At 46.0% G+C, this 27,660-nt stretch overlaps 1 protein-coding gene across 2 annotated transcripts; it reads left to right on the forward strand.

Annotated features, from left to right (window-relative positions):
* Nucleotides 1-395: 395 nt before the first annotated feature.
* On the forward strand, nt 396-26,694 carry DCDC2B (doublecortin domain containing 2B). 2 transcript variants are annotated; one of them, XM_066575033.1, is made up of 11 exons: nt 396-880; nt 2,763-2,820; nt 7,099-7,163; nt 13,245-13,376; nt 13,469-13,603; nt 13,714-13,750; nt 14,408-14,473; nt 14,956-15,106; nt 15,239-15,342; nt 26,158-26,219; nt 26,318-26,694. In XM_066575033.1, the coding sequence occupies exons 1-11, from the start codon at nt 600-602 to the stop codon at nt 26,322-26,324; spliced, it is 1,098 nt and encodes a 365-aa protein (XP_066431130.1). In that variant the 5' UTR covers nt 396-599; the 3' UTR covers nt 26,325-26,694. The 2 variants fall into 2 exon arrangements, with proteins under 2 accessions (XP_066431130.1, XP_066431131.1); XM_066575034.1 differs by having other exon boundaries at nt 15,242-15,342.
* Nucleotides 26,695-27,660: the final 966 nt, after the last annotated feature.

Below are 27,660 nucleotides of genomic sequence, written 5' to 3' on the forward strand. Positions count from 1 at the left end.
TCCAGAGGTTTTTTGAAGGCTTGTGAGAGAGATATCGGGCCATGAACCACAGCCCAATATTGCTCTCACCAGAGTGCAGAGGCCCTAGGGATACTCAATGAGAATCTGATGGCCATGTTAGATATTATACACAAAGAAGGGAATGGAAGCAACACTGAAAAGGATTGCACAAGCTATGTTCACTATACATTCTACATGTATAGTAAATTTTTTACCGTGAACTGCAGGGTTTGTTTTAAGAGATGAAACTTGACAAACTAGTTCTTTTGGTATCATGGGTCAGCTGTAAACATGTAGTAAGATTGAGTAATAATGAGTTCCTCTCCTGAAGAAGGGGTGTGGTAGTAACCCGGCACCCTCCTCTCCAGCACTTGTAACCAGTTATTGTCACCTGGCAACAGCAAAGAGTCTCAGCAACTGAATGACAGACAGGAGTGAGCAGATCAGTGTGTGATCTGTATGGCTTTTGTGTGTGAACAATACTGTCACATATTTCTGGTTCTTTAGCAATGTAATGACCAACTGAAGAACATTTCAATTTAGTTTTTTGTTTTCTCAATTTTTTTTCTTTTTTTAAATCCATTTCTTAAAAAAAAAAAATGAGCTCCCCTTCGGGGGTACATCTGGTCCCACATGGCAGAAATGTTCTTGTGTTTCGAAATGGGGATCCCTATCACAACGGCCGCCGTATGGTTGTGAGCGAGAAGCAATTTCTAACATTTGAAGCCTTCTTAAATGAGGTGACTACCTCCATCCAAGCCCCGGCTGCTGTACGCAACATCTACACTCCACTCTATGGGCATCGCGTCACAGAGCTCAGCGACCTACTTAATAGGGGGCAGTATGTAGCTGCGGGAACGGAAAAGTTCAGGAAACTTGAGTGAGTATATTGTGAACATTTTGTGTTTTTTAGTGCATACAATTGGTATATTTTGTATATGTAATACATACATGTTTTGTGACAGATTTATATTGTAATAATTACTTTTTAGATTATTTTTGTGGTAAATTGACATTGGAAACAACAATAACAATGTTGATGCTGGACTCCATTTTTACTCAGCTCTTGCGACTTTTTTGACACCTACAGCATTTTCGGATTTGTCAAGGAAAAAATGGTTGTAGATTTTAAGTTGTGACGGAGTTACAAAAGTTTACTGTGCTGAAAAGATGGCAGTAAACTGTAGTACACTAGCTGCACTGTGCTTGCCAATAGACATGCACTGTATTGGAAGAAACGGAGCACTCTTCACAGTTATGACTCACTAGCACAGTCGGCCTTCGCTACATGCTAAACCACAAGCTTATAGGAGGGGCACCAGGTGGATGTAGTTTGGGGGCAATTCCACTATCCCCAACCAGATGATCTTCTTTCTTTGTGCAGCAGAGTCTTGTAGAGCTACATGACTCATCCTCCTGCTGGCTTTGCCTCCCCTCTGATATTCTGATTCGCCGCTGGCAGCACATCAGCACCCCTGCAACGCAATCCCTTAGTTTTGCTACTTTATGTTATGAGCTTCATTCTGGTACAGTATTTATTCACTGAGCTGTTCTGGTGTGGGTATGCTGCCATCTTGCTGCTTTCTGCACAAAGAAAATACAGGCAGACTGCCTATCAGTGCAATATATATTGCTTTCTTCTAAAGACAGGATGGGGACACCAGGGTGCCATCTAACCTAAGGCCAGCACTTATTAAGGCCCATTTAGACCCAACAATTCTCTCTCAAAGCCGTCTTTTGAGCAAGAATAGTTGGGTCTAACTGCACAGACATCGTGCAGTTTTTGGTAACGAGCCGCTCATCAATGTCTTTCAGCTAGCTGAAAGAGAATGATGAGCCTTATCAGTGCCACGCGCTGAGTTCTCAGCGGGATACCGCTGATACTATTGTTTCAGCTGGTTTCCCGCTCAGAGAACACAGCCAGAGTATGAAAAAGACAAGCGATCCAGCTGTGTTCTGTATACCCTGCTTGGAGCGCTCAGCTGTATAACAGCTGTGCGCTCCGTGAACACAGCAGGAGTATACAGAAGACAGCGCTCCAGCTGTCTTCTATATACCCCGCTCGGAGCAATCAGCTGGATACCAGCTGAGCGCTCCAAGAACACAACAGAAGTATGCAGAAGACAGCGCTCCAGCTGTGTTCTGCATACCCCGCTCTGAGTGTTCAGCTGTATACCAGCTTTGCGCTCCGAGAAGACAACAGCTGTATGCAGAAGATAGCGGTCCCGCTTGTCTTCTGCATACAGCGTGAGCCTTCATTTACACACTTATGCAAAGTGAACGCTCAAAACTGTCACTCAAACTGCCGTTTGAGCGACTTTTGAGTGATCATCTTGCCGTGTAAATGCACACAACGATATCACTCAAAACATGTCTCAGTAAGAGAAATCAAGTAATCTTGTAGATATGATACCTTTTAATGGCCAACAAAAATACATGATTAACAATTAGGAAATAGGTTGATGCCAATTTACTCAATGCCAATCTTTGGGGGAATTGGTTATAAAAAAGAGAAGAAATATAGTTATTTCCTTGTGCTATTTCTACTTTTAGAGGCTTAAAAGAAAGTTAGCATGAAAACATGCCCCAAACTTCACTTCATGAATAATTCCTTCAAAACTTGTTTGAATTCTGCACACAATACTTTTTTTCTCCCCTTAAACTATACTTCTGTATATCACTGATGCTGATGTGTTTATACAATTATGAGATTTGAGCAAATTACCCAGCATATCTAACATGTGTTTTTCATATTATTATAGTTACCTTCACACTGAAGTTAAGCCTCCAGCGGCCACACAAGTCAGAGGCATCCAACAGGTAAATTCACATTAGTTTTTTCATGTATCTCCCTGATTTTGCTTTTTGTTCACACTGGTATTTCTTTTGTCTGCTAACAGACTATATGAAATATATGACTAGCAATATTGAAAAGTTATGCAATTTTTCAATTTCCTTGCCAATTTTCTCCACTAGCTGTGAGTGAACGTAAACATGCACTGTTTATACCTACAGGGGGAAAAGCCATCCTGATCATGTCCAGGTGACATACAGTAGTTGCACGTCTTAATACAAGAAAAACATGCTGGGTTTTTAGCCTTTGAATGTATCAATTCCCAGTCATGGTTATAAAGGGTTGTATATTGATTTGAAAAAATGCTGCCATTCAATAGGTGGCGCTGCAGAGGTATTGTTCCGTCTTCCTTATTTGCATATATCTGCTCTCACTGACAGCAAGCAGGGAAAATGATGACACAATAAAGAAAAAAGTTAGTTAAAAAGTAGCATAATGTTTCATGATACAATGATTTAGGTGCCTTATCATATCGTTCTTACACCTGATATAGTTGCAGGTGCCAACAAGTTGTCCAACCTTCCTATAAAAAGCAGAAGTAAAAAAAATACAAAAAGAATGTTGCCAGCTTCCACGGTTAGGCTGGCGACCCTTCTATTACTGTATTGCGAATGACTGCAGCGGCTTGCTGGCGGTCATGCGCAGTACAGTTCTTTTTTTGTTTATTTGTATTTCCCGCACCGTCGTTTAGCGATGATGCGGGTACCCACAGCCCATATACAATGTGGAGACATGAATGGAGACCGCCCGTGTGGATTCTGTGCAGAATAGAGCAAGATGCGATTTTTCTTCCACTTGCGGAATATGCAATTTGTATTCGCGAGTGTGAGTGAAAAAGCGATCGCGTAATCCAAATCCACCCGTGTGAGCCGGCCTTAGTCATAAACAAGATTTTTATTCGTGCATCAGTCCAGTTTTAACCCTGTAATACTACATCGGTGGATTTTCACCTCGTCTGTTTGACATAAAAACAATAAAAAATATATGAAGATGATATCTTTATTTTTCAAAAGTAGTTGTACAACAATTGCCAAGTATATCATTATACATGTAAGAGATCAATACAGTTTGGTTGTAGTAAAAGAAAATTAAACTAATAGTGCTCTGGTGGCACCAGTTTGAAAATGTGATTTGATTGGGTGAATTCTCACCCAGGGTAGTATTGCAATGTTAAAGGGGTTGTCTCGAGGAAGCAGTGAATTTTTTTTTTTGCCCAGTCCCCCTAATTAAGCATACATTACTAAGCCCCCCTGTAAATGACTTCTCTAGCTGGTTTGTACTTACAGTTCCAGCGTTTCAGCAACTTATAAAAATTTTCCCAAGATGGCCGCTGGCTCTTTTCCCATCGCTTGCTGTAGCCCGACGTGCGCGCTCCCGAGACGCTACCAGCTGTGTCTCCCTGACAACCAGACGCCCCGCAGCCGCCGACCGGACCCCTGGATTGAACACGGCCGACCAGTCACCCACCGCCAGGCAGCAGGTAACCGGCGCAGCCCCCCCCCCCTCCGGCACAGCGGCAGCCCCCCCCCGGCGCAGCGACAGCCCCCCCATCGCAGCGACAGCCCCCCCATCGCAGCGACAGCCCCCCCATCGCAGCGACAGCCCCCCCATCACAGCGACAGCCCCCCCATCACAGCGACAGCCCCCCCCCCGGCACAGCGACAGCCCCCCCCCATCGCAGCGGCAGCCCCCCCCCGGCGCAGCGGCAGCCCCCCCCCCGGCGCAGCCCGCCCCCGTCGCAGCGGCAGCCCCCCCGGCCCATCACTTACCTGTGCGGCAGGACGGCAGGACGGCGGGACAGCTTCTTGGGACAGCTGGGCGGCTCTGCACCTTCCTCTAACAGAGGATGGTACAGAATGGCCGCTCCAGCGCGCTCCCGAGCAGTGACAGCTCGTCTGCGCATGCGCAGAAGAGCTGTAGCGGGGAGCACACTGAAGCGGCTCGTGCTGAAAGGAGAAGAACGGACTGCGCAAGCGCGTCTAAAAAAGCAAGCTGCCAGCGAATTTAGACGGAACCATGGAGACGAGGACGCTAGCAACGGAGCAGGTAAGTGAATAACTTCTGTATGGCTCATATTTAATGCACAATGTATATTACAAAGTGCATTAATATGGCCATACAGAAGTGTATGACCCCACTTGATTTCGCGAGACAACCCCTTTAATAGGAATTACCATGAGGCATGGCACACAGTGCAGAAATGTCTGCTATTGGGGGAACAAGGCTTTGATAGGTTGAATGTGCTTATTTCACTGCTGCGTTAAAATAAAATGCATATTTGCTGCAGTAGTCCTTTTTTTATATGAGTCAAATACTGACCAATAGAAAAAAGTTATAGTGGTTTTAGCCAAAAATTTGGAAGACACCTGCTTGAGGCTAAGAATCCACAAGTTTTTTGCCACTCATCTTATTTCGAAGTAGCGAGTATATTTTAAATATACTTCATGGCCAATAAGTATGTGGACCCACTCCCTATTGAATTCAGTGGAATTCGTTTTTTTAACCATTTTCATTGCAGATAAGTGCATAATCAAGCATATGTGTATGTAATCTCCATAGCCAAACATTGGTAGTAGTATAGATTGTACCAGAGAACAATGGTTGTCAAATTTCTGATCTGCTAAAATTTTAGGCCTCTTGCACACAGGTTTCCCGCAGCGGAGTTTGACCTGGTGACCCCTGCGTACCTGTCCGGCGTCTTCATCGCACATGCGCAGAAGTCACTGGCGCTCTACGATGACATGGATCCCATGATACTTCCACTGTGCTCACTGCGGAAGTGCCGCAGTATGAACGGCTTCCTTTGACTTCAATGGAAGCCGGCTGTGTGTAGCCTGCACATAATCGCAGCATGCTTTCGATTTCTGCTTGTGGGCAGGAAATTGCGTTTTGCCATAGCATGCTATAGGCTGGATTTGCAGCGGAATCCAGAGGTGGAATCCCGCTCGCGATTTCGCAAAGCAAATTTGCCCGTGTACAGGAGGCCTTTCCTCGATGAAGTAGAATTGTCTAGAAGTAACAACTCAGCCACAAACCAGTAGACCACACAAAGTCAGAGTGCTGAATCACGTTTTAGAATAGTCTATCCTTTGTTGCAATACTTACTACAGAGTTTCTGTAAGTTACATTAGGGGTACAGTCACATGTAGGGGAAATGCTGCAGGTTTTCTGCAGCAGAAAATCAACGTCAAAATCTGCAGCATTTTTGCATCAAAAACCATGTCAAAATCCGCACCAATTATATTAAGCATATGGCTACCCGACTGAGAAACAGTGGAAATGTGTTCTCTGGAGTAATGAATGATGTTTCAGTAGTGCAATCTGGTGGATGGGTATGGGTTTACAGAATGCCCAGAGAACACTACTGGTTGAGGTGCACGTGGCCTACTGTAAAATTTGGTGAAGAAGGCATGATGGTAAAGTGCTGTTTTTCATGGTTTGGGTTAGGTCCTTTATTTCTATTAAGGGTAACTTTGATGCTGCAGCATAAAAATCATTATAGACATTTTTAAGCTTCTGGCAAGAGATTGGGGATGCCCTGTACATATGTGCAGAAAATGAGGTCCATAAGACGTGATTTTGACGAGTTTGATGTGGAAGGATTCAAGTTGCAAGCACACAGACCTGACGTCAAGGCCATCGAAAACCTTTGGAATGAAGTAAAACACAGATTGCTACCAGACCTACTCATGTCTGATCTCACAAATGCTCTTTTAGTGAAATGTGCACAAATTTACACATATTCACTCTAGAAGCCTTCCAAGAAGAGTGGAGGCTATTCAAGGAGGGTTATCAACTCAATACCATAGTAACGCTCAGGGTTCTGGAATGAGATGTCCAACAAGCTCATATAGATCTGATGGTCTGCAGCCCCTCTACGTTTGGGCATACAATGCATACAGCATATGCCTACAGGTCATGCATGGTTTAGTTCACTGTTGAGCTAGAACAAAAATTCCCAGAATGTTCCACTTTCTCAAATACTTCCTCCATACATGACCCTTCTACCCTCTCTGCTAGCTGTTCTCAGTATGCATTCCAGCGTTGGTCTTCCTTTACTTTGATGAGTCAAGAGTTCAGAAGGGAGAGGTGTGTGAATTGGGTCAGCAGGAAGGGTGTTTAACTGGTGTCATGGTGTTCAGAGGTAAATGCATGAAGCACTCAGGAAGGGCCTGCACAAAACGTACTAAAATATAATGAATGTTGGCAAAGCTATATTCCCACCCTAATCTTTGTTTCCCCAGATCTCTCGTAAGCTAAAAGTCACAGGCCGCTGGAGGGAGGAATCTCACCTTCCATGTATTATTCAGTGAGTACATTCACAAGGCTAAAAGCAGTAAAGCTTCTGAGACTTTAAAATGGGCACTTGTTACATTGACTGTCGAGTCCGATCTGTTGGCAGCATAGTGCACAGGAATTAAAAATAACAATCTACTTAAAAAGTTAATTTAAAGGGATTTTCTAGGACATAACACAAAAAAGGTTAGAGATGAGCGAATCTACTCTTTTCGAGTATTTACTCGATCGAGCACCGCGATTTTTGAGTACTTCAGTACTCGGGTGAAAAGATTCGGGGGGCGCCGGGGGGAGGCGGGAGGCGTGGCGGCGCGGGGGGTAGCAGCGGGGAACAGGGGGGAGCTCTCTCCCTCTCCCCCCCCCACTCCCCGCTGCAACCCCCCACTCACCCACGGCACCCCCCGAATCTTTTCGCCCAAGTACAGAAGTACTCGAAAATCGCGATGCTCGGGCGAAAAAGGGGCATGGCCGAGTAGGCTCGCTCATCTCTATTAACGGCCTTAAAGTAAAGAGTATTCCAGAAGAAGCGGCGGACAGTCACATGCCATTCATTGTGCACAAGACCACTCACATGCTTCAGCGGCCGTAGAAGAAGCCTGTGAGTAGCTGAGCATAATGAACAGCAGTTGACCGCCCGCCGCTTCTTCTGGATTCCGTGCCACAGACACCAGAGCAGCAGCACTGGACGGGGAGCCGCCAGAATAAGTATTTAATTTCTTTTAATTTTAAACCCGTTTGACTGAGCCCTAAATGGGTTTTCTGCAACATAAAAAAAAGTCACACGGGCTTTTCAACATCCGATTATTCACACATTAAAAAAGATCGCACTATATAGAACTAATGCTTTCTAATGGCAGCGGTCACATGTGCGAATTTTACATGCGCATAAAATTCGAACGGACAAAAGATAGAACATATGGGTGGCAATGGACGTGGTCATACTTTTTTTAAATGCACGCAGTGCGATCTTTTTTACGCGCAAATAAACGCGCGTAATAAAACCCGTGTGACTGGGCCCTTAAACAGTAGGTTATTTTCTAACAGTGCATTTGTTTTTAACATTTTATGGCACCTATTATAAGCTGTCTGTGTAATCTCACCAATTCTCTAGTTAATAGACGGAAGGGTTTCTTAATAGCATGAATTACTTAAAGGAAGTGTGTTATCAGAAAATTACCCATTATTTAAATCAAGTTTTACTGTTAAACATATTTTAACCACTTAGTGACCAAGTGACTTTTTTTAGTTTTTCCATTTTCGTTATTTCCTCCTACCTTTTTAAAAATTGTAACTCTTTTATTTATCCATTGCCGTCGCTGTATGAGGGCTTGTTTTTTTGCGGGATGAGTTGTATTTTTCAATGGTACTATTTAAAGGGGTTGTCTCGCCGGCCAAACTGATTTTTTTTCCCATTAATGCCCTGTAGAGAAGCATCACACACTACAGCTTTACCCATAAAAAATACAATATTTTGCTCACCTTTTTATTCCTTTTCTTTCCCTTATAAAGCTGGCCTGAAGAATTTTTCAAAGATGGCGCCGCTGGGTAGTTCCCATGATGCACTGCTGCCTCTCTCTCCTCAGCGTGCGCGCTCCCGATGATGCCGGTCACATGACTGGAGGACCGGCGTCATAATGGAGACGCACGCTTCACTGCTTTGAATAGAGCCGGAAGCCGGCCGGCTCCATTCAAAGCAATGAGAGGGCAGGGAGAGCAGTGCGATCTCCTGCTACTGCTGTGACAGCAGTGTCCCAGTGTCCAGTGACGAGGGGACATGCTGGGGAGATGAAGGAATCTCCTGCTACAGCTGTCACAGCAGTAGCAAGAGATCCTGATCTGTAGCAGTACTGTCAATAGCAGAGGATCACGATCCTCCACTAGTGAAAGTGAAAGTAGCACCAAACATGCCCCCCCACACACACACGCCCCCTCACAGTGCCCACACACAGTGCCCCCTCCAGTACCCACACACATGGCCCCCCCTCACAGTGCCCCGTCACACTGCCCCACACACAGTCCCCCCCTCCACAGTGTCCCCCTCCAGTGCCCCCCCACAGTTCCCCCTTCAGTGTCCACACAGAATGCACCCCCACAGTGCCCCCCATAGTGCCACGCCCACAGTGTTCTCCATAGTCCCCCCCCACAGGACCCACCATTCACAATAGACACAGCTCACCTTCTCCCCTCCCTGCACAGGCAGGATTACACCCTGGGATAAATTACTATGACAGCCCCCCTCCCACCCCACAGCGACAAATTACTGTGACAACCCCCCCCAAACACACTCTTTCCCTGGCGAAAAGTCTATGTGACAGCACCCCCACCTCCGCAAGAAGTCTATGTGACAGCACCCAACAGCGACAAGTCTATGTGACAGCACCCCCACCCCTGCAAGAAGTCTGTGTGACAGAACCCCCAGAGACAAGTCTATGTGACAGAACCCCTCTCTCCGCCACCCGCAGTACCAGCCCGCCCCCACCTCCCAACCCAGGACCCCAGTGACAGCACCCACAACCCCCGCCCCACCAAGACCAGCGACATGTGCATGCACCCACACCCCTCCTCCCCCCACACCATTGACATGTGCATGCACCCGCACCCTCCTCCCCCCACACCATTGACATGTGCATACACCCGCACCCCCCTCCCCCCACATCACTGACATGTGCCGACACCCACACCACTGACATGTGCCAACACCCTCCCCCCTCCCCCCACACCACTGACATGTGCATACACCCACACCCCCCCTCCCCGTGGACCAGTGACATGTGCATACACCCGCACCCCCCCCCCCCAGACCAGTGACATGTGCCGACACTTGCCCCCTCCCCACCCCTTGTAACATACCCAGCAGCTGAAGACGATCCGCCAGGGCAAGCTACTCCTCTTCTTCTGCGGGAGCCAGGAGGTGAAGCCATTGCCATGGAGTGAGAAGACTGCGCATGCACCTGCCCCAGGCGCGTTCACAGGACCCGACCAGCCGGCCAGAGCTACTGCGCATGTGTGACTAATGGATGAAGAGACACCGCTGGAATGGTCGGAGCCAAGGCAACAGACAGGTAAATATAGGGGGGGGGGGCACCGGATCAGGTAAGTATATATCTTCTGTATGGCGTATTTACAAAGCACACATTATATTATAAAGTGCTTTGTATTGGCCATACAGAAGTATATAGATTCAAATTGCACCTTGGGACGACCCCTTTAATGTACCTTATAATGTAATGAAAAAGGCAAAAAAAATTCTAAGTGGAGAGAAATAGAAAAAAAATTAAATTCCACCATCTTTCGGTGCGTCTTGTTTCTACAGCGCACAAACTGCAACAAAAATGAAATGATAATTTTATTCTATGGGTCAGTATGATTACTACGATACCAAATTTATAGTTTTTTTTGCTGTATAAGATATTTAAATTTTTTAAAATTATTTTTTCCAACATCTTTTACGTGCAGTAGCTTTTTTATTTTTCTGTCGACATAGTTGTGTGAGGGCTCATTTTTTTGCGGGACGTCCTGTAGTTCCCGTTGGTACCATTTTGGAATACATATGACCTTTTTATCGCTTTTTATTCCATTTTTTCTTAGAGAGAGGGTACCAAAGAAAGCGCATTTCTGTCATTCTTTTTTTTCTGACGACGTTCACCGTGAGGGGTAAAAAAAAGCATTACTTTGATAGATCGGACTTTTACAGTTGCAGCGATACCAAATATGTATTTTTGTTTTATTATTTAGATTCTTTTATTATAAATATGGCAAAAGGTTTTTTTTTATTATTATTATTTTTTTAATAATTAGTAAAACTTTATTGATCTTATTTTTACTTTTATTTTTAAACAACTAGCGATGCTTTGCTGTAGGATGTAATGCCATAGCATTATATCATACTGCAATTAGGCAGGCAGTCTATTAAGCCAACCCACGGGCATGCCTTGATAGGCATTCCGCCATGACAGTCCTGAGGCATTTTAGAAGGCCCCCGGGTCCCCTGACACCTGCATGGCTCCCTGCGATCTCATCGCAGGGTGCCGAACGGGATCCTCGAACATCGTTTAGGGCATTTAAAGGGTTAACAGCTCCGATCAGTCGTGTAGCTGATCGGAGCTGTTGCCCCTGGGTGTCGTCTGTAAGAAACAGCCACTGCCACGGTTTATGGAGGGAGATCGCTATGCAATCTCACTTCATACATAGACCGCTGATAGAGCCCGTCAAAAGGCATATCGGCGGTCATTTAAGGGTTAAGGATTTTTGTTTTTAAATTTCCATGTCACTATCTATATTAAAAAGAAATCTGCAATCTTGCAGCTTTCATTCTGGCCACTGAGATTAAAGGCCCTTTTACATGGGACGAGTGTCGGGCAAACGATTCCCACCACTCGTTCCTGTGTGTACTTGTTCCTGTGCTGTTACGCTGGAGTGCGTATCACTGGATCACATACAGCGCCGCCAGCAGGGAGGCAAGGCGGCTAGGGGAGCGTTCTCCCCCTACTCTCACTCCTCTCCATTCACTGTGAGCAGCAGCTGTTCAGTACTGAACAGCTGCTGTTTACACTGCACGATCATCGGTCAGGAATTTAAGCAGCTTAAAATCCTGAATGACTGAAATGATTCTGGTCCAGTCATTTAGTTTCTGCATGCTTTTACACAGGATGATTAATGTTCAAAACCCCGCGGGAGCCTGAACAACCAGAACGTAATCGGCCAGTATAAAAGGGCCTTAACATTAGGCTGACACTTCCTGTTCTGCAGAGAAAACTTTTCAGAAGCCATCTCTTTATCATCACAGCTTCCTTATCACTTTGTCTAAAGCCTCCTATTGTTGGTGCTAGAAAAAAGGTTTATTTTCTAAATAAAATTTTCTACCTTGAATAAACCCCTTTCTTAGGCCTCAGTCACACGGGCGCATCGGCGCACATGTTACTACAGGAAGGAGACGGACGTACCTGAAGACGGACGTCTCTCTGCAGCGCTGATGAAAGAACACATGACCGGCAATGAAGCCGGTCACATGCTCTTCCTCCCGGCGCTGCAGAGAGACGGCCGTCTTCAGGTACGTCCATCTCCTTCCTGCAGTAACATGTGCGCCGATGCGCCCGTGTGACTGAGGCCTAAGAAAGGGGTTTATTCAAGGTAGAAAATTTTATTTAGAAAATAAACCTTTTTTCTAGCACCAACAATAGGAGGCTTTAGACAAAGTGACAAGGAAGCTGTAGGCAGCTTGATATCCCAATGGCTTCTCCAGTATTAGAATGGTCTGAGCATTTTTGATAAGTATATTTGCAAATTAATTGCTATATATTCACCTCTCCAATATTTAAGTTTACGTTTACCAAGTCCCTGCTCATAGTAAATCATATCCGTCAGCTTAACATGCCTCCTTATGTAAAGGCAGAAAAGAATAGCTGCAGATCTATACTCTTAGAAGCCACAATGTTTGGCTAATAGGAGTGGTGAAGGAATACAATGGTCATAGTTATGTTGGTGTATTCAGGAGGGGTGTGCTCTTCCTCTTCTCAGCTCAGTGATTTCACTGGTCGCTGTATATACTGTATATGTATACATAGCAACCTTTCAGTCACTACCCTGAGGGGCAGGAGAGCAGACCCCTCATGAATACACCAACATAACTATGAATTCACTGTTTTCATAAAATCCTGTAATATGCTACCGTTACATAGAAGAATATTAAGCTAACCAATTTCTTAATATCCTTAATAGCTAACAGTTAAAGCCAGTCTGTCAGCTCCTATGAGTCCCATAAGTTTAGCATATGGGCTCATATGAGCTGGAAGACTCTTATTAAGGCCTATAGACGGATATCAATCTTTTCACATTTTGTCTGCAAGTGCTACATATGGCTTCCAATGTGTAAATCTACTACAGGTAAGCTTTTTCTCTTACCACTTTTTAGTCAAACTAATTCAAAAAATTGCTAGCTGTTACTAGATGAAGGAAAATGTTCATTTTGTCATGAAAGTACCCTGATCCAGATATTGAGGTACTGTAACTGGGCAGTTGCATTGTGCTTATTCAAATCGCAATTGATTCCTCTAATCTGCCAATCTACTAATCTTCTGATTTCTACTTTTGCTAGTATTTTCCGTAATGGAGATCTTATGACTCCACCTATTCGAGTCCTTATACCTCCAAGTATCTTGAAGGAGTGGGAGTTGGTTTTAACCCTACTTACTGAAAAGGCCAACTTGTACAATGGAGCCGTAAGAAAGTAAGTGAAGTTTGTAGTCCAAGAAGGGGAATGTATCTTCCTGTGTGCATTCTGATATCAATGTGTGATGAAATAATACTTTGCTTTTTCAGGCTCTGCACTTTAGATGGCATTTCTATTGCCTGTGGAGCTGAGCTGGTGTCTGGGGAATATTATGTTGCTATTGGATCAGAGAAATATAAATGTCTTCCATATGAAGAGCTTCTAAGTCCACCTGGAGGAAATAAGTAGATACTGAATTATTCCATCCTATTATTTTTTATCAAGTTTTTCCTTCTCCTCTATTTTCTATTCACCACTTATGTTTTTCACTTACATCATGTCACTTCTGCTTTAGGAATCGCCCTGGTGTTAAGCGCAGGATTCCTAAAGTTGTAAGTAGGAGATGCTTTTCTTCAGCTAATCAATGTTACACAATACAAATAAGGGTTGCCTTCTGACACATAGCTCTACCGCATCAGTAATACCAAAATAGTCTGGATATAATGTCCCATTTTGTGGTGATTTCGTAAGGGTGTTGCATTGCAATAAATTGTTGTTAAAGGGGTTGTACAGTTGCTTTTTTAATGAAGTGCAGATGTGCTAAAATAACAAATCAAGCAGACTTACCCGTCCTCAGGACCGGTGATCCAGTGCTGCAGTCCTCTGTTCTCCCAAGCTCTGTTGACAGCGGAAATCAGTTAGTTGCTGCCTGCCAAGCACTGCAGCACCACCATTTGGAACTCCTGGCCATCATGGGGCTCAGCATGTGAGTGTTGATGCCAGGAGAACAATGATGCTGTGGCCTCTGATTGGCAAGCAGTAGTCATTCGACTCCGGCTATCAACAGAGATTAGGAGAAGAGTGGGACTGCAGTGCTGAATCACCAGAACCAAGGATGGATAAGTACTGCTTGATTTGTTATTTTAGCACATCTGCACCTCACATTTAATTTAAAAAAAATAATTGGGCAACCCCTTTAAATATTTTTTTTTGTATGCACCATATTCATATCAAAAATATTTTTACATTATTTTTCCTTTATTTCTAAGGGCAAGGTCTATGGCGCATCACAAGATGGAGTTAGTGACTCTGGTATTAATAGCTCTCCAACTCAGGTACAACTGTTTTTAGAATGATTGTAGATAATACTTGTAAACTTGTACATTAAAGTGGTTTTTCAAGTTTAACTCCCCCCCCCCCCCCCCCGCCTCCCTAAGAAAAAAAAAACAGCTGGTCATGCATTAAAAAATAATAAAAAAACATACACCCACCTGAACCATACCCTCGCAGCTCTAATGCCACATCTCCTGCTCTGGTTACAAGCTTCAGTCTGTATATAGAACTTCACAGACTGACAGCAGCCAATCACAAGCCTCAGTTGTGCACTGGTCGCAGTCAGTCTGTGACATTCTGTATGCAGACTTAATGCAGCTTGTAACCAAAGTGCTGGCGGTGTTATTGGGAGGTGCAGTGCTGGAGCTCTGAAAATAATAAATTAGTTTATGCTCATCTATTACTTACATGCATGGCCAGCCGTTGTTTTTTATTTAACTTGAAAAACCACTTTAATATACTTTTTGTATCATCCTCCCCACAGGAAGACAGCCGTAGGATCAATTCCACAGGTGCAGCAGCACCAAATTTTTCCAGTGTTAAATACTCTAAAGGAGAGAATTCTGTTTTCTATGCAAAACCAGTAAGGGTGCGTCCATCTCGAAGACAAAAGGCCAATGAGGAAGAAACCAAAGGTACTTTCATGTCAAACGATTTTTAGTTTTTTTTTTCTATAATATACATGAAAGAAATTGTATTGATAACATTACTGTGCTGACATTTGTGTTATGTGCTGATTTTATAACTGATACTATTTTTTTTCATAGCAGACGATGGAGTATTTAAAGTCAAAGAAACCAGACATGAATTACATGGAGCTCAAGAAGTAAAGGAGGATGCACATACCAGAGTAGAGCTTCCTGTAGATCAGGTACTACTATATTAATTATGTATTACTATAAAGGTATGTTGCACATTTATTATGCACATGCCATTTTTGTGTGTTTTTCCAAAATAGTATCTACAAGGATTTTTTATCCTCAACAGTTTCATTACTATGTGGATGTTATTACAGATGGAAGTACTGATAATTAATGGTGATGACTGTATATATATTTTGAAATTAACACAAAATACATTGATCTAAATTCTTATACTGAATTTACTTTTTGAAAACATAAAGACATGCATATCATTTCCAACATGAATATGTGATTTGATGCATGCACAGATAATTTAGCGAAAAATAAATACACCTTAATCCTTTGCAATCCAATTTTGGATTCAGGGTTTTCTAGGCAGTGTTCTCTTTCTGCCATTATACAATGGCGCCACCTGCTGGCCAGAGTCAGTACTGCAGTATTGGACATGCTGGAGAGGCCAGTAATATACAGTAAGAATACCCTGCCGGACGTCTTCGGACATCGGAAGCTGTACAGCCTTCAATCAGAATGTCTTTAGACGTCAGATAGTGGATTGGAAAGAGTTAAGGAGGGTCTCACAGGGGCGGATTCTAATTGTGGAATCCACGATCAGCGTCTGTGTGGAGGGTCCACAGCAAAATGCAAGCATTGAAAGTCATGAGCTTTTGATTTTTACTTCATACTGGCAAGCCACCGTGGTCATCCGCAATAAAGCAAAATCAGGTACTCATAGCCAGAATCCTGTATACTGACGCCCACTCTCACATATCTTCCTTTAAAGGATGCTTCAGAGGTTCTCAATAGGGTTGAGGTCAGGAGATGATGGTGGCCAAAAGCATGATTTTATTTACGATTAAGATAACTGCAAGGGTAATACCTGACTTTGGCATTCCCTGGCAAATTCACCTGTTTGCTGGTTATAGGAAAATGACAGTCATGGCAGTTGCAGGTGCATTCTGAAATAGTGTCTGGAATTTATTGGCGCGTGCATGCTGTTTAATACTTTCTATGAACAATTGTCTTTTGTATTTGAATATGCCCCCTCCAAGTAATAAAATAGTTACATAGTACGATTACTGTTTTTCAGGACATAGAATAAAATATGATTATATATTTTTTGTATTTACATTAGAGTTGACACAATGTAGAAATGTAGAATCACAAAATGAGGCATTTTATGTATGGGAAACTGATCAAATTTGCCGAAGACATAAAGCTAGGAGCAATAGCTAACACTAGGGAAGAGAGAGAGAGAGTATTCAAAAAGATCTAGAGAAGCTTGAACAGTGGGCGGCGACCAACAGAATGGTATTTAACAAGGAGAAATGCAAAGTCCTACATCTAGGCAAGAAAAATGAAAAAAAGCACGTACAAAATGGGAGGAATTAGGCTAAGCAGCAGAACATGTGAAAAAGACTTGGGTATACTAATAGATCATAGACTGAACATGAGTCAACAATGTGATGCAGCAGCCAAAAAGGCAAACACAATTCTGGGATGTATTAAGAGAAGCATAGAGTCTAGATCACGTGAGGTAATTATCCCCCTCTACTCTTCCTTAGTCAGACCTCATCTGGAATATTGTGTCCAGTTCTGGGCACCCACTTTAAAAAAGACTTAGACAAACTGGAGCAAGTTCAGAGAAGAGTTACTAAGATGGTGAGCAGTCTGCAAATCATGTCCTATGAGGAACGGTTAAAGGATCTGGGAATGTTTAGCTTGCAAAAAAGAAGGCTGAGAGGAGACTTAATAGCTGTCTACAAATATCTGAAGGGCTGTCACAGTGCAGAGGGATCAGCCCTATTCTCATTTGTACAAGGAAAGACTAGAAGCAATGGGGTGAAACTGAAAGGAAGGAGACACAGATTAGATATTAAATAGTGGGGGTGATGAATGAGTGGAACAGGTTACCATGGGAGGTGGTGAGTTCTCCTTCAATGGAAGTCTTCAAGCATAAGCTGGACAGACATCTGTCTGGCATGATTTAGTGAATCCCGCACTGAACAGGGGGGCTTAGACCTGATGAACTTGGAGGACCCTTCCAACTTTACCATTCTATGATTCTAACTATGGTCACCAACACCACGTACGGTATTTCTCCAGTCTCTTCACAAATTACAAGATCATTCATTTTATTGCTTAATCTATTAATGCAAAGATAACATTATATCATATTATTATTTTAACCCCTTCCCGCTCCTGGACGTACCTGGTACGTCATGGCAGCCTGGTACTTCCCGCAACATGACGTACCTGGTACGTCCTGGAGATAGCGCGGGATCACATAAGATCCCGCGCTATCCCGCAGCGGGAGCCGGCTGTCAGTCACAGCCGGCGTCCCGCTCCAACAGCGGGGGGGCATCGGAGATGCGCCCGCCGCTGTTAACCCCTTCCCTGCCGCGATCTAAGTAGATCGCGGCAGGGAAAGAGTTCACAGAGGGATCGCGATCCCTGTGTGTCTCCGGCCGGAACTCGCGATGTTATCGCGAGAGCCCGGCCTGTCACCATGGCAACAGGACGCCAGACACCGGCGTCCTGTATTGCCTGTGCCTATAATCGCTGTACAAGCGATAAGGCATGGCAGAGCAGTAGCTTTGCCATGCCTTATGACAGCGATCATAGGCATAGTGCTGCAAGTCCCTCAGAGGGACTCAAATAGTGTAAAAAAAAGAAAAGAAAAGTGTAAAAAAAAGAAAAATGTAAAAAAAAAATGTAAAAAACCCCTTTTTTTATGCTTTTTCTAATATTAGCATAAAAAAAGGGAAAAAAAAACTAAAACCCCACATATTTGGTATTGACGCGTCCGTAACGACGTGTACAAAAAGTTGAACACGCTTTCTATTTTGTACGACAAAAAGCGTAAAAAAAAACGCTAAAAAACAGAGGCAAAATGCTAATTTTTAGCATTTTGCCTCACAAAAAATGCAATAAAAGTGATCAAAAAAGCCGTACATTTCCCAAAATGGTACCAATAAAAACTACAGCTCGTCTCGCAAAAAATAAGCCCTCATAGAGCTCCGTACATAGAAAAATAAAAAAGTTACATGACTTTGAATGCAGCTATAGAGAAAAAAAAAAGATTTCCAAAAAAAGGGGGTTTTATTGCAAAAAAGTGTAAAAACCTAAAAAAAATATAACAATTTTGGTATCGTTGTTACCGTACCGACCCGCAGAAAAAATTTAGTGTGTCATTTATGCTGCATGATTAACGCTGTAAAAAAAAAAAAAAAAAATCTATGGCAGAATTGATGCGTTTTCTCTCCCTGTTATCATTAAAAAAAAAAATAAAAAATTTACGATATTGTCTATATACCCAAAAGTGGCACCGATAAAAACTACAGATCGCCACGCAAAAAACGAGCCCTTATACGGCCGCGTCGACGGAAAAATAAAAAAGTTATGGCTTTTGAAAAATGGAGATGGAAAAATACCAAAAAATCGCTTGGTCCTCAACGCCAAAATAGGCCATGTCATTAAGGGGTTAATTATTACTATGCTAATTATTACAGGGACAGTCTGGTCTAGAAAACCTATTTTTACTACAATTACTCTGTGATGGAATGCTGATTTGAAGGGGTTTTCCATCTAAAAAAAATTATGGCATATCTCTAGGATACATATTATTTTATGATTGGCGAAGGTGCGACCTCTGGGACTCCCATAAATCCTCAGAATGAAGGGAATGCAGCACTGGTTCAGCAATACGTCTTCTTCTGAGTTTTCCCAGCGTAGCAGTACTCCAGCTACCTGCTGTGCAGGAAATTGCAGCATGGCTTCTTTCATTTCCATTATGTCATAACTTGATTAGATAGGAAAACTTCATTATTAGAAGAGAGTTCCCCCGTTTGGGACTGTCATCTGTTAGGCGGTAGACCTTGGCAGGTCGATGTATTACAGAAACATCCTAATGCCTCACTACTAGAGATGAGCGAACGTACTCGTCCGAGCTTGATGCTCGTTCGAGTATTAGCGTGTTCGGGATGCTCGTTATTCGAAACGAGCACCACGCGGTGTTTGGGTTACTTTCACTTTCATCTCTGAGATGTTAGCGCGCTTTTCTGGCCAATAGAAAGACAGGGAAGGCATTACAACTTCCCCCTGCGACGTTCAAGCCCTATACCACCCCCCCTGCAGTGAGTGGCTGGCGAGATCAGGTGCCACCCGAGTATATAAATCGGCCCCTCCCGCGGCTCGCCACAGATGCATTCTGACATAGTTCAGGGAAAGTGCTGTCTTGCTGGAGTTGCAATAAGGAGAGTGTTAGGAGTTATTTTAGGCTTCAAGAACCCCACGGTCCTTCTTAGGGCCACATCTAACTGTGTGCAGTAGTGTGGAGGCTGCTTTTTGCAGTGTTGCACATTTTTTTTCTGTATATCGGCCGTGCAGAGCATTGCGTCCTGCAGTAATTTTACATTGTCCAGGGCCAGTAGTGGTGAGGCAGGGACAGAAGACATATTTAGTGTATATACGCAGTGGGCCTTTCCAAAAACACTTGGGAAAAAAAATCTATTTCGGCTGCCTGTGACCGTCCTCAGTGTACTGGGTCTCTGCTGGGGGTAGTTGTCCTAATTCATACGCAGCCAGCTAAGTGTTACAGCAGGCTTGCGCAAAATTCTTTCCTGGCTCTGTGTTGCCTGTTACATCACCGCTGTATTCCTGTCCACAGTGAAACAGTCTGCAGTAATTTTACATTGTCCAGGGCCAGTAGTGGTGAGGCAGGGACAGAAGACATATTTAGTGTATATAGGCAGTGGGCCTTTCCAAAAACATTTGGGAAAAAAAAATCTATTTGGGCTGCCTGTGACCGTCCTCAGTGTACTGGGTCTCTGCTGGGGGTAGTTGTCCTAATTCATACGCAGCCAGCTAAGTGTTACAGCAGGCTTGCGCAAAATTCTTTCCTGGCTCTGCTGTGCGTTCCGTAAGCGAAGTCAGCCTCCAACCACAGGCCAATAAGCGGCACATTTAATTACAGCGTTCTGTTTCTGCACTACTGGTAATACACCATGCTGAGGGGTAGGGGTAGGCCTAGAGGACGTGGACGCGGCCGAAGACACGGGGGCCCAAGTCAGGGTGTGGGCACAGGCCGAGCTCCTGATCCAGGTGTATCGCAGCCGACTGCTGCGGGATTAGGAGAGAGGCACGTTTCTGGTGTCCCCACATTCATCTCACAATTAATGGGTCCACGCGGTAGACCTTTATTAGAAAATGAGCAGTGTGAGCAGGTCCTGTCGTGGATGGCAGAAAGTGCATCCAGCAATCTATCGTCCACCCAGAGTTCTGCGCTGTCCACTGCTGCAACTCTGAATCCTCTGGCTGCTGCTCCTCCTTCCTCCCAGCCTCCTCACTCCATTACAATGACACATTCTGAGGAGCAGGCAGACTCCCAGGAACTGTTCTCGGGCCCCTACCCAGAATGGGCAGCAATGGTTCCGAATCCTCTCCCACTGGAGGAGTTTGTCATGACCGATGCCCAACCTTTGGAAAGTTCCCGGGGTCCGGGAGATGAGGCTGGGGACTTCCGGCAACTGTCTCAAGAGCTCTTAGTGGGTGAGGAGGACGATGACAATGAGACACAGTTGTCTATCAGTGAGGTAGTAGTAAGGGCAGTAAGTCCGAGGGAGGAGCGCACAGAGGATTCGGAGGAAGAGCAGCAGGACGATGAGGTGACTGACCCCACCTGGTTTGCTACGCCTACTGAGGACACGTCTTCAGAGGGGGAGGCAAGGGCAGCAGCAGGGCAGGTTGGAAGAGGCAGTGCGGTGGCCAGGGGTAGAGGCAGGGCCAGACCGAATAATCCACCAACTGTTTCTCAAAGCGCCCCCTCGCGCCATGCCACCCTGCAGAGGCCGAGGTGCTCAAAGGTCTGGCAGTTTTTCACTGAGAGTGCAGACGACCGACGAACAGTGGTGTGCAACCTGTGTCGCGCCAAGATCAGCCGGGGAGCCACCACCACCAGCCTCACCACCACCAGCATGCGCAGACATATGATGGCCAAGCACCCCACAAGGTGGGACGAAGGCCGTTCACCGCCTCCGGTTTGCACCGCTGCCTCTCCCCCTGTGCCCCAACCTGCCACTGAGATCCAACCCCCCTCTCAGGACACAGGCACTACCGTCTCCTGGCCTGCACTCACACCCTCACCTCCGCTGTCCTCGGCCCCATCCACCAATGTCTGTCAGCGCACCGTCCAGCCGTCGCTAGCGCAAGTACGCCGCCACGCACCCACACGCTCAAGCGTTAAACGTGCACATAGCCAAATTTATCAGCCTGGAGATGCTGCCGTATAGGGTTGTGGAAACGGAGGCTTTCAAAGGTATGATGGCGGCGGCGGCCCCGCGCTACTCAGTTCCCAGTCGCCACTACTTTTCCCGATGTGCCGTCCCAGCCCTGCACGACCACGTCTCCCGCAACATTGTACGCGCCCTCACCAACGCGGTTACTGCCAAGGTCCACTTAACAACGGACACGTGGACAAGCACAGGCGGGCAGGGCCACTATATCTCCCTGACGGCACCTCGGGTGAATTTAGTGGAGGCTGGGACAGAGTCAGAGCCTGGGACCGCTCACGTCCTACCCACCCCCAGAATTGCGGGCCCCAGCTCGGTGGTGGTATCTGCGGCGGTGTATGCTTCCTCCACTAAACCACCCTCCTCCTCCTCCTCCGCAACCTCTGTCTCGCAATTAAGATGTGTCAGCAGCAGCACGTCGGCAGCAGTCGGTGTCGCGTGGCGTGGCAGCACAGTGGTGGGCAAGCGTCTGCAGGCCGTGCTGAAACTATTCAGCTTAGGAGATAAGAGGCACACGGCCCACAAACTGTGCTGCAGGGTCTGACAGAGCAGACCGACCGCTGGCTTGCGCCGCTGAGCCTCCAACCGGGCATGGTCGTGTGTGACAACGGCCGTAACCTGGTGGCGGCTCTGCAGCTCGGCAGCCTCACGCACGTGCCATGCCTGGTCCACGTCTTTAATTTGGTGGTTCAGCGCTTTCTGAAAAGCTACCCACGCTTGTCAGACCTGCTCGGAAAGGTGCGCCGGGTCAGCGCACATTTCCGCAAGTCCCACACGGACGCTGCCACCCTGCGCACCCTGCAACATCGGTTTCATCTGCCAGTGCACCGACTGCTGTGCGACGTGCCCACACGGTGGAACTCTACGCTCCACATGTTGGCCAGGCTCTATGAGCAGCGTAGAGCTATAGTGGAATACCAACTCCAACATGGGCGGCGCAGTGGGAGTCAGCCTCCTCAATTCTTTACAGAAGAGTGGGCCTGGTTGGCAGACATCTGCCAGGCCCTTGGAAACTTTGAGGAGTCTACCCAGATGGTGAGCAGGGATGCTGCAATCATTAGCGTCACCATTCCTCTGCTATGCCTCTTGAGAAGTTCCCTGCAAAGCATAAAGGCAGACGCTTTGCGCTCGGAAACAGAGCTGGGGGAAGACAGTATGTCGCTGGATAGTCAGAGCACCCTCCTGTCTATATCTCAGCGCGTTGAGGAGGAGGAGCATGAGGAGGAGGGGCAAGAGACAGCTTGGCCCACTGCTGAGGGTACCCATGCTGCTTGCCTGTCATCCTTTCAGTGTGTATGGCCTGAGGAGGAGGAGGAGGATACTGAAAGTGATCTTCCTAGTGAGGACAGCCATGTGTTGCGTACAGGTACCCTGGCACACATGGTGGACTTCATGTTAGGATGCCTTTCTCGTGACCCTCGCGTTACACACATTCTGGCCACTACGGATTACTGGGTGTACACACTGCTCGACCCACGGTATAAGGAGAACCTTTCCACTCTGATACCCCAAGAGGAAAGGGGTTCGAGAGTGACGCTATACCACAGGACCCTGGCGGATAAGCTGATGGTAAAATTCCCATCCGACAGCGCTAGTGGCAGAAGGCGCAGTTCCGAGGGCCAGGTAGCAGGGAAGGCGCTGAGATTAGGCAGCATGTACAGCACAGGCAGGGGAACACTCTCTAAGGCCTTTGACAGCTTTCTGGCTCCCCAGCAAGACTGTGTCACCGCTCCCCAGTCAAGGCTGAGTTTGCGGGAGCACTGTAAAAGGATGGTGAGGGAGTACGTAGCCGATCGCACGACCGTCCTTCGTGACGCCTCTGCCCCCTACAACTACTGGGTGTCGAAGCTGGACACGTGGCCTGAACTCGCGCTGTATGCCCTGGAGGTGCTTGCTTGTCCTGCGGCTAGCGTCTTGTCAGAGAGGGTGTTTAGTGCGGCTGAGGGAATCATCACAGATAAGCGTACCCGCCTGTCAACCGACAGTGCCGACAGGCTTACACTCATCAAGATGAACAAAGCCTGGATTTCCCCAGACTTCTCTTCTCCACCAGCGGACAGCAGCGATACCTAAGCAATACGTAGGCTGCACCCGCGGATGGAAGCATCGTTCTCTATAACCATCAAAAACGGGGACATTTTTGCTTCATCAATCTGTGTACAATATTCATCCTCCTCCTGCTCCTCCTCCTGAAACCTCACGTAATCACGCCGAACGGGCAATTTTTCTTAGGCCCACAAGGCTCAGTCATATAATTTTTGTAAACAATTTTTATACGTTTCATTGCTCATTAAAGTGTTGAAACTTGCACCTGAACCAATTTTTATTTTAACTGGGCTGCTTCCAGGCCTAGTTACAAATTAAGCCACATTAATCAAAGCGATTAATGGGTTTCACCTGCCCTCTTGGTTGGGCATGGGCAATTTTTCTGAGGTACATTAGTACTGTTGGTACACCAATTTTTTGGGCCCTCGCCTACAGTGTAATCCAATTAATTTTTTGCCCACCTGCATTAAAGCTGACGTTACCTCAGCTGTGCTGGGCACTGCAATGGGATATATTTATGTACCGCCGGTGGGTTCCAGGGAGCCACCCATGCTGTCGGTCCACACGGAGTTGTAACTGCATGTGTCCACTTCTAAAGAACCCCAGTCTGACTGGGGCATGCAGTGTGGGCCGAAGCCCACCTGCATTAAACATGACATTACCTCAGCTGTGATGGGCAATGCAATGGGATATATTTATGTGCCGGCGGTGGCTTCCTGGCACCCACCCATGGTGTCGGTCCACAGGGACTTCACAATTGGGAGTTGTACCTGCCTGTGTCTATGAATTAAAAACCCCGGTCAGGTTGGGGCATGCAGTGTGGGCCGAAGCCCACCTGCATTTAATCTGACGTTAGCTCTGCTGTCCAGGGCACTGCAATGGGATACATTTATGTACAGCCGGTGGGTTCCAGGGAGCCACCCATGCTGTGGGTGCACACGGAATTGCCATTGCGGAGTTGTACCTGCCTGTGACTATTTATAAAAAACCGCGCTCTGACTGGGGCATGCAGACACCTTGACAGAATGAATAGTGTGTGGCACATAGGTTCCCCATTGCTATGCCCACGTGTGCAGCTCCTGATGGCGGTGGCACAGGATTGTATTTCTCACTGCTTCTGTACAGCATTGTGGGCTATCGTCCTGCCCCTTTTAAAGAGGGTCGCTGCCTAGCCGTGCCAACCCTCTGCAGTGTGTGCCTGCGGTTCCACCTCATGGCAGACGCACTTATAAATAGACATGAGGGTGGCGTGGCATGAGGGCAGCTGAAGGCTGCGCAGGGACACTTTAGTGTGTGCTGTGGACACTGGGTCGTGCGGGGGGGGTTGGGCAGCATGTAACCCAGGAGAAGTGGCAGCGGAGTGTCATGTAGGCAGTGATTGTGCTTTGTTGGAGGTAGTGTGGTGCTTAGCTAAGGTATGCATTGCTAATGAGGGCTTTTCAGAACTAAAAATTGTTGGGGGGGGGGCCCACTCTTGCCGCTATTGTGGCTTAATAGTGGGACCTGGGAACTTGAGATGCAGCCCAACATGTAGCCCCTCGCCTGCCCTATCCGTTGCTGTGTCGTTCCCATCACTTTCTTGAATTGCCCAGATTTTCACAAATGGAAACCTTAGCGAGCATCGGCGATATACAAAAATGCTCGGGTCGCCCATTGACTTCAATGGGGTTCGTCATTCGAAACGAACCCTTGAGCATCGCGAAATTTTCGTCCCGAGTAACGAGCACCCGAGCATTTTGGTGTTCGCTCATCTCTACTCACTACTCTTTTGGTGGCACTACTGTGGCATAGTTACATGATTACATTTGATTGCTATGGGGCTTTGGGAACTTTCTAACAAAAAGGGATTTCCAAAGCAGACAACTCCTTAAAGGGGTTGTCTCGCGCCGAAACGGGTTTTTTTTTTTAACCCCCCCCCCCCCCTGTTCGGCGCGAGACAACCCCGATGCAGGGGTTAAAAAAACAACCCGCACAGCGCTTACCTGAATCCCGGCGGTCCGGCGTCTTCATACTTACCTGCTGAAGATGGCCGCCGGGATCCTCTGTCTCCGTGGACCGCAGGGCTTCTGTGCGGTCCATTGCCGATTCCAGCCTCCTGATTGGCTGGAATCGGCACGTGACGGGGCGGAGCTACACGGAGCCGGCATTCTACACGAGCGGCCCCATAGAAGACTGCAGAAGACCCGGACTGCGCAAGCGCGGCTAATTTGGCCATCGGAGGGCGAAAATTAGTCGGCTCCATGGGAACGAGGACGCCAGCAACGGAGCAGGTAAGTATAAAACTTTTTATAACTTCTGTATGGCTCATAATTAATGCACAATGTACATTACAAAGTGCATTATTATGGCCATACAGAAGTGTATAGACCCACTTGCTGCCGCGGGACAACCCCTTTAAAGTTTAAAAATATTACTAAAAATGATATTACCTTTCTAAAGACACTAATAAATAAAAGATGAAACATGTTTGATCTTTGGTCTTCACCCTAGAGGGAAGCAGAGATTGTGCCAGAGGAACATATTAATATGAAAAAAGGAGCACAGCCCAAAAGGTATGTGCAACAAATTAACAGACAATTTTGAATGTATAACGTCTTATTGTATGAGTTATTCTTGGTCTCTTCCTTTACATTCCTGTCTGTTTTTTTAGGCAATAGCATCTCAAGACCAGTGACATTCATTTTCTTCACCATACAGAAACAATGAAAACCTTTATTGAATGTAGCCTATATTATCTGTTCAGTAATATCTATTTTTTGGAAAATGTTTCAATTTTATACTCTTTTTTTTTTTTTCAATGAAATTTGAATTCTTCTAGCTGTTTCAAAAAAATAACATGTCCAAGATATTGTGAGGAAAGATAGATATGGTAGAAATCTTAGTGTCATATCAAAAACAAATCTATTTCCTTAGCCATTTAAAAAGAATTGGCATACACAGTAAAAATATGCTTTTTGTTGAATATCATACCAAAACCGGATTGCATCCACGCTTGTTACACAATAAAACCAGGTTTTCTACTTTCTAGATGCATTGTAGTAATTGCTTGTGCTAGTCTTTCTTTTATTGCTTTATATCTGCAGTATGCTGATGACATCACTGGAGTCTGCATTTAATGGGAGATGGGGGTCATTGACCTCCCCACTAAACAACCATCCTGATGGCTATGTGAACTGTCTTTTAACAATGGCAAAAAACATTATTTCCGAGAGGAAGCTGAGGTTGGTTGTCAGAGTTGTGTTCCTATGCAGGTGGTGCTTACTGCCTATTACATTATTGTATAACAGTATGCCCTGCTGATTAGATACTCGCACAAGGCTAACAGCTAGGAGTCTGTACATTACAGACAGTCCCTTCTAACAATGGACTTGTACCACTTTTCCTCCTGCCAGTCATAAGGAGGAAAACAGATGAAGAATATTTTAAGGTTAATTTTCAGCATCTAACCTAACAATCGAGGAATGTCAAAAACAATTAAGAAATTTATATAGGGTGTCTGAAACACCTAGATATTTACAGTACTGGTGTATCTTGACGTCACCGGAAGCTAGGGGTGTGACAGCTGTCAGCAGGAGTTAACGCCCCTGTCATGCCCCTAGCTTCGGATTGGCTGACAAGATATAGCAGTAAGTGCCAGGGAAGCCGAGCAGGACACTGTGTATGCCGAGCACCCCTAAGCTGACCTGACACTCTCCCATCTCCTGTTGTGTCTGTGGTCTGTCCGCCAGGCGGGGACGGCAGTGGAACCAGCTGCCATGTGTCAGCTCACCAGTTCCCCGCCACTGTATACAAAATTAACCATGCATGGAAGGATGGCTGGCTTGGGGGAACACACACAACGGCTGCTTCGTCCCTTCGGTCCAGCCACCAGCAGCATGCTCCTCACGTGCAGCGGCCTATTAAGTTTGCTGCCCAGTGCGCTGACACTCCGTCAGCCTCGGCAGTGGGTTCCGTCCTAGCTCTGCACCACACGTCAACATAGGCTGATTGCCG

This window comes from Eleutherodactylus coqui, chromosome 1 (assembly GCF_035609145.1).
Source record: "Eleutherodactylus coqui strain aEleCoq1 chromosome 1, aEleCoq1.hap1, whole genome shotgun sequence".
In the NCBI taxonomy this organism is placed as follows: domain Eukaryota; kingdom Metazoa; phylum Chordata; class Amphibia; order Anura; family Eleutherodactylidae; genus Eleutherodactylus; species Eleutherodactylus coqui.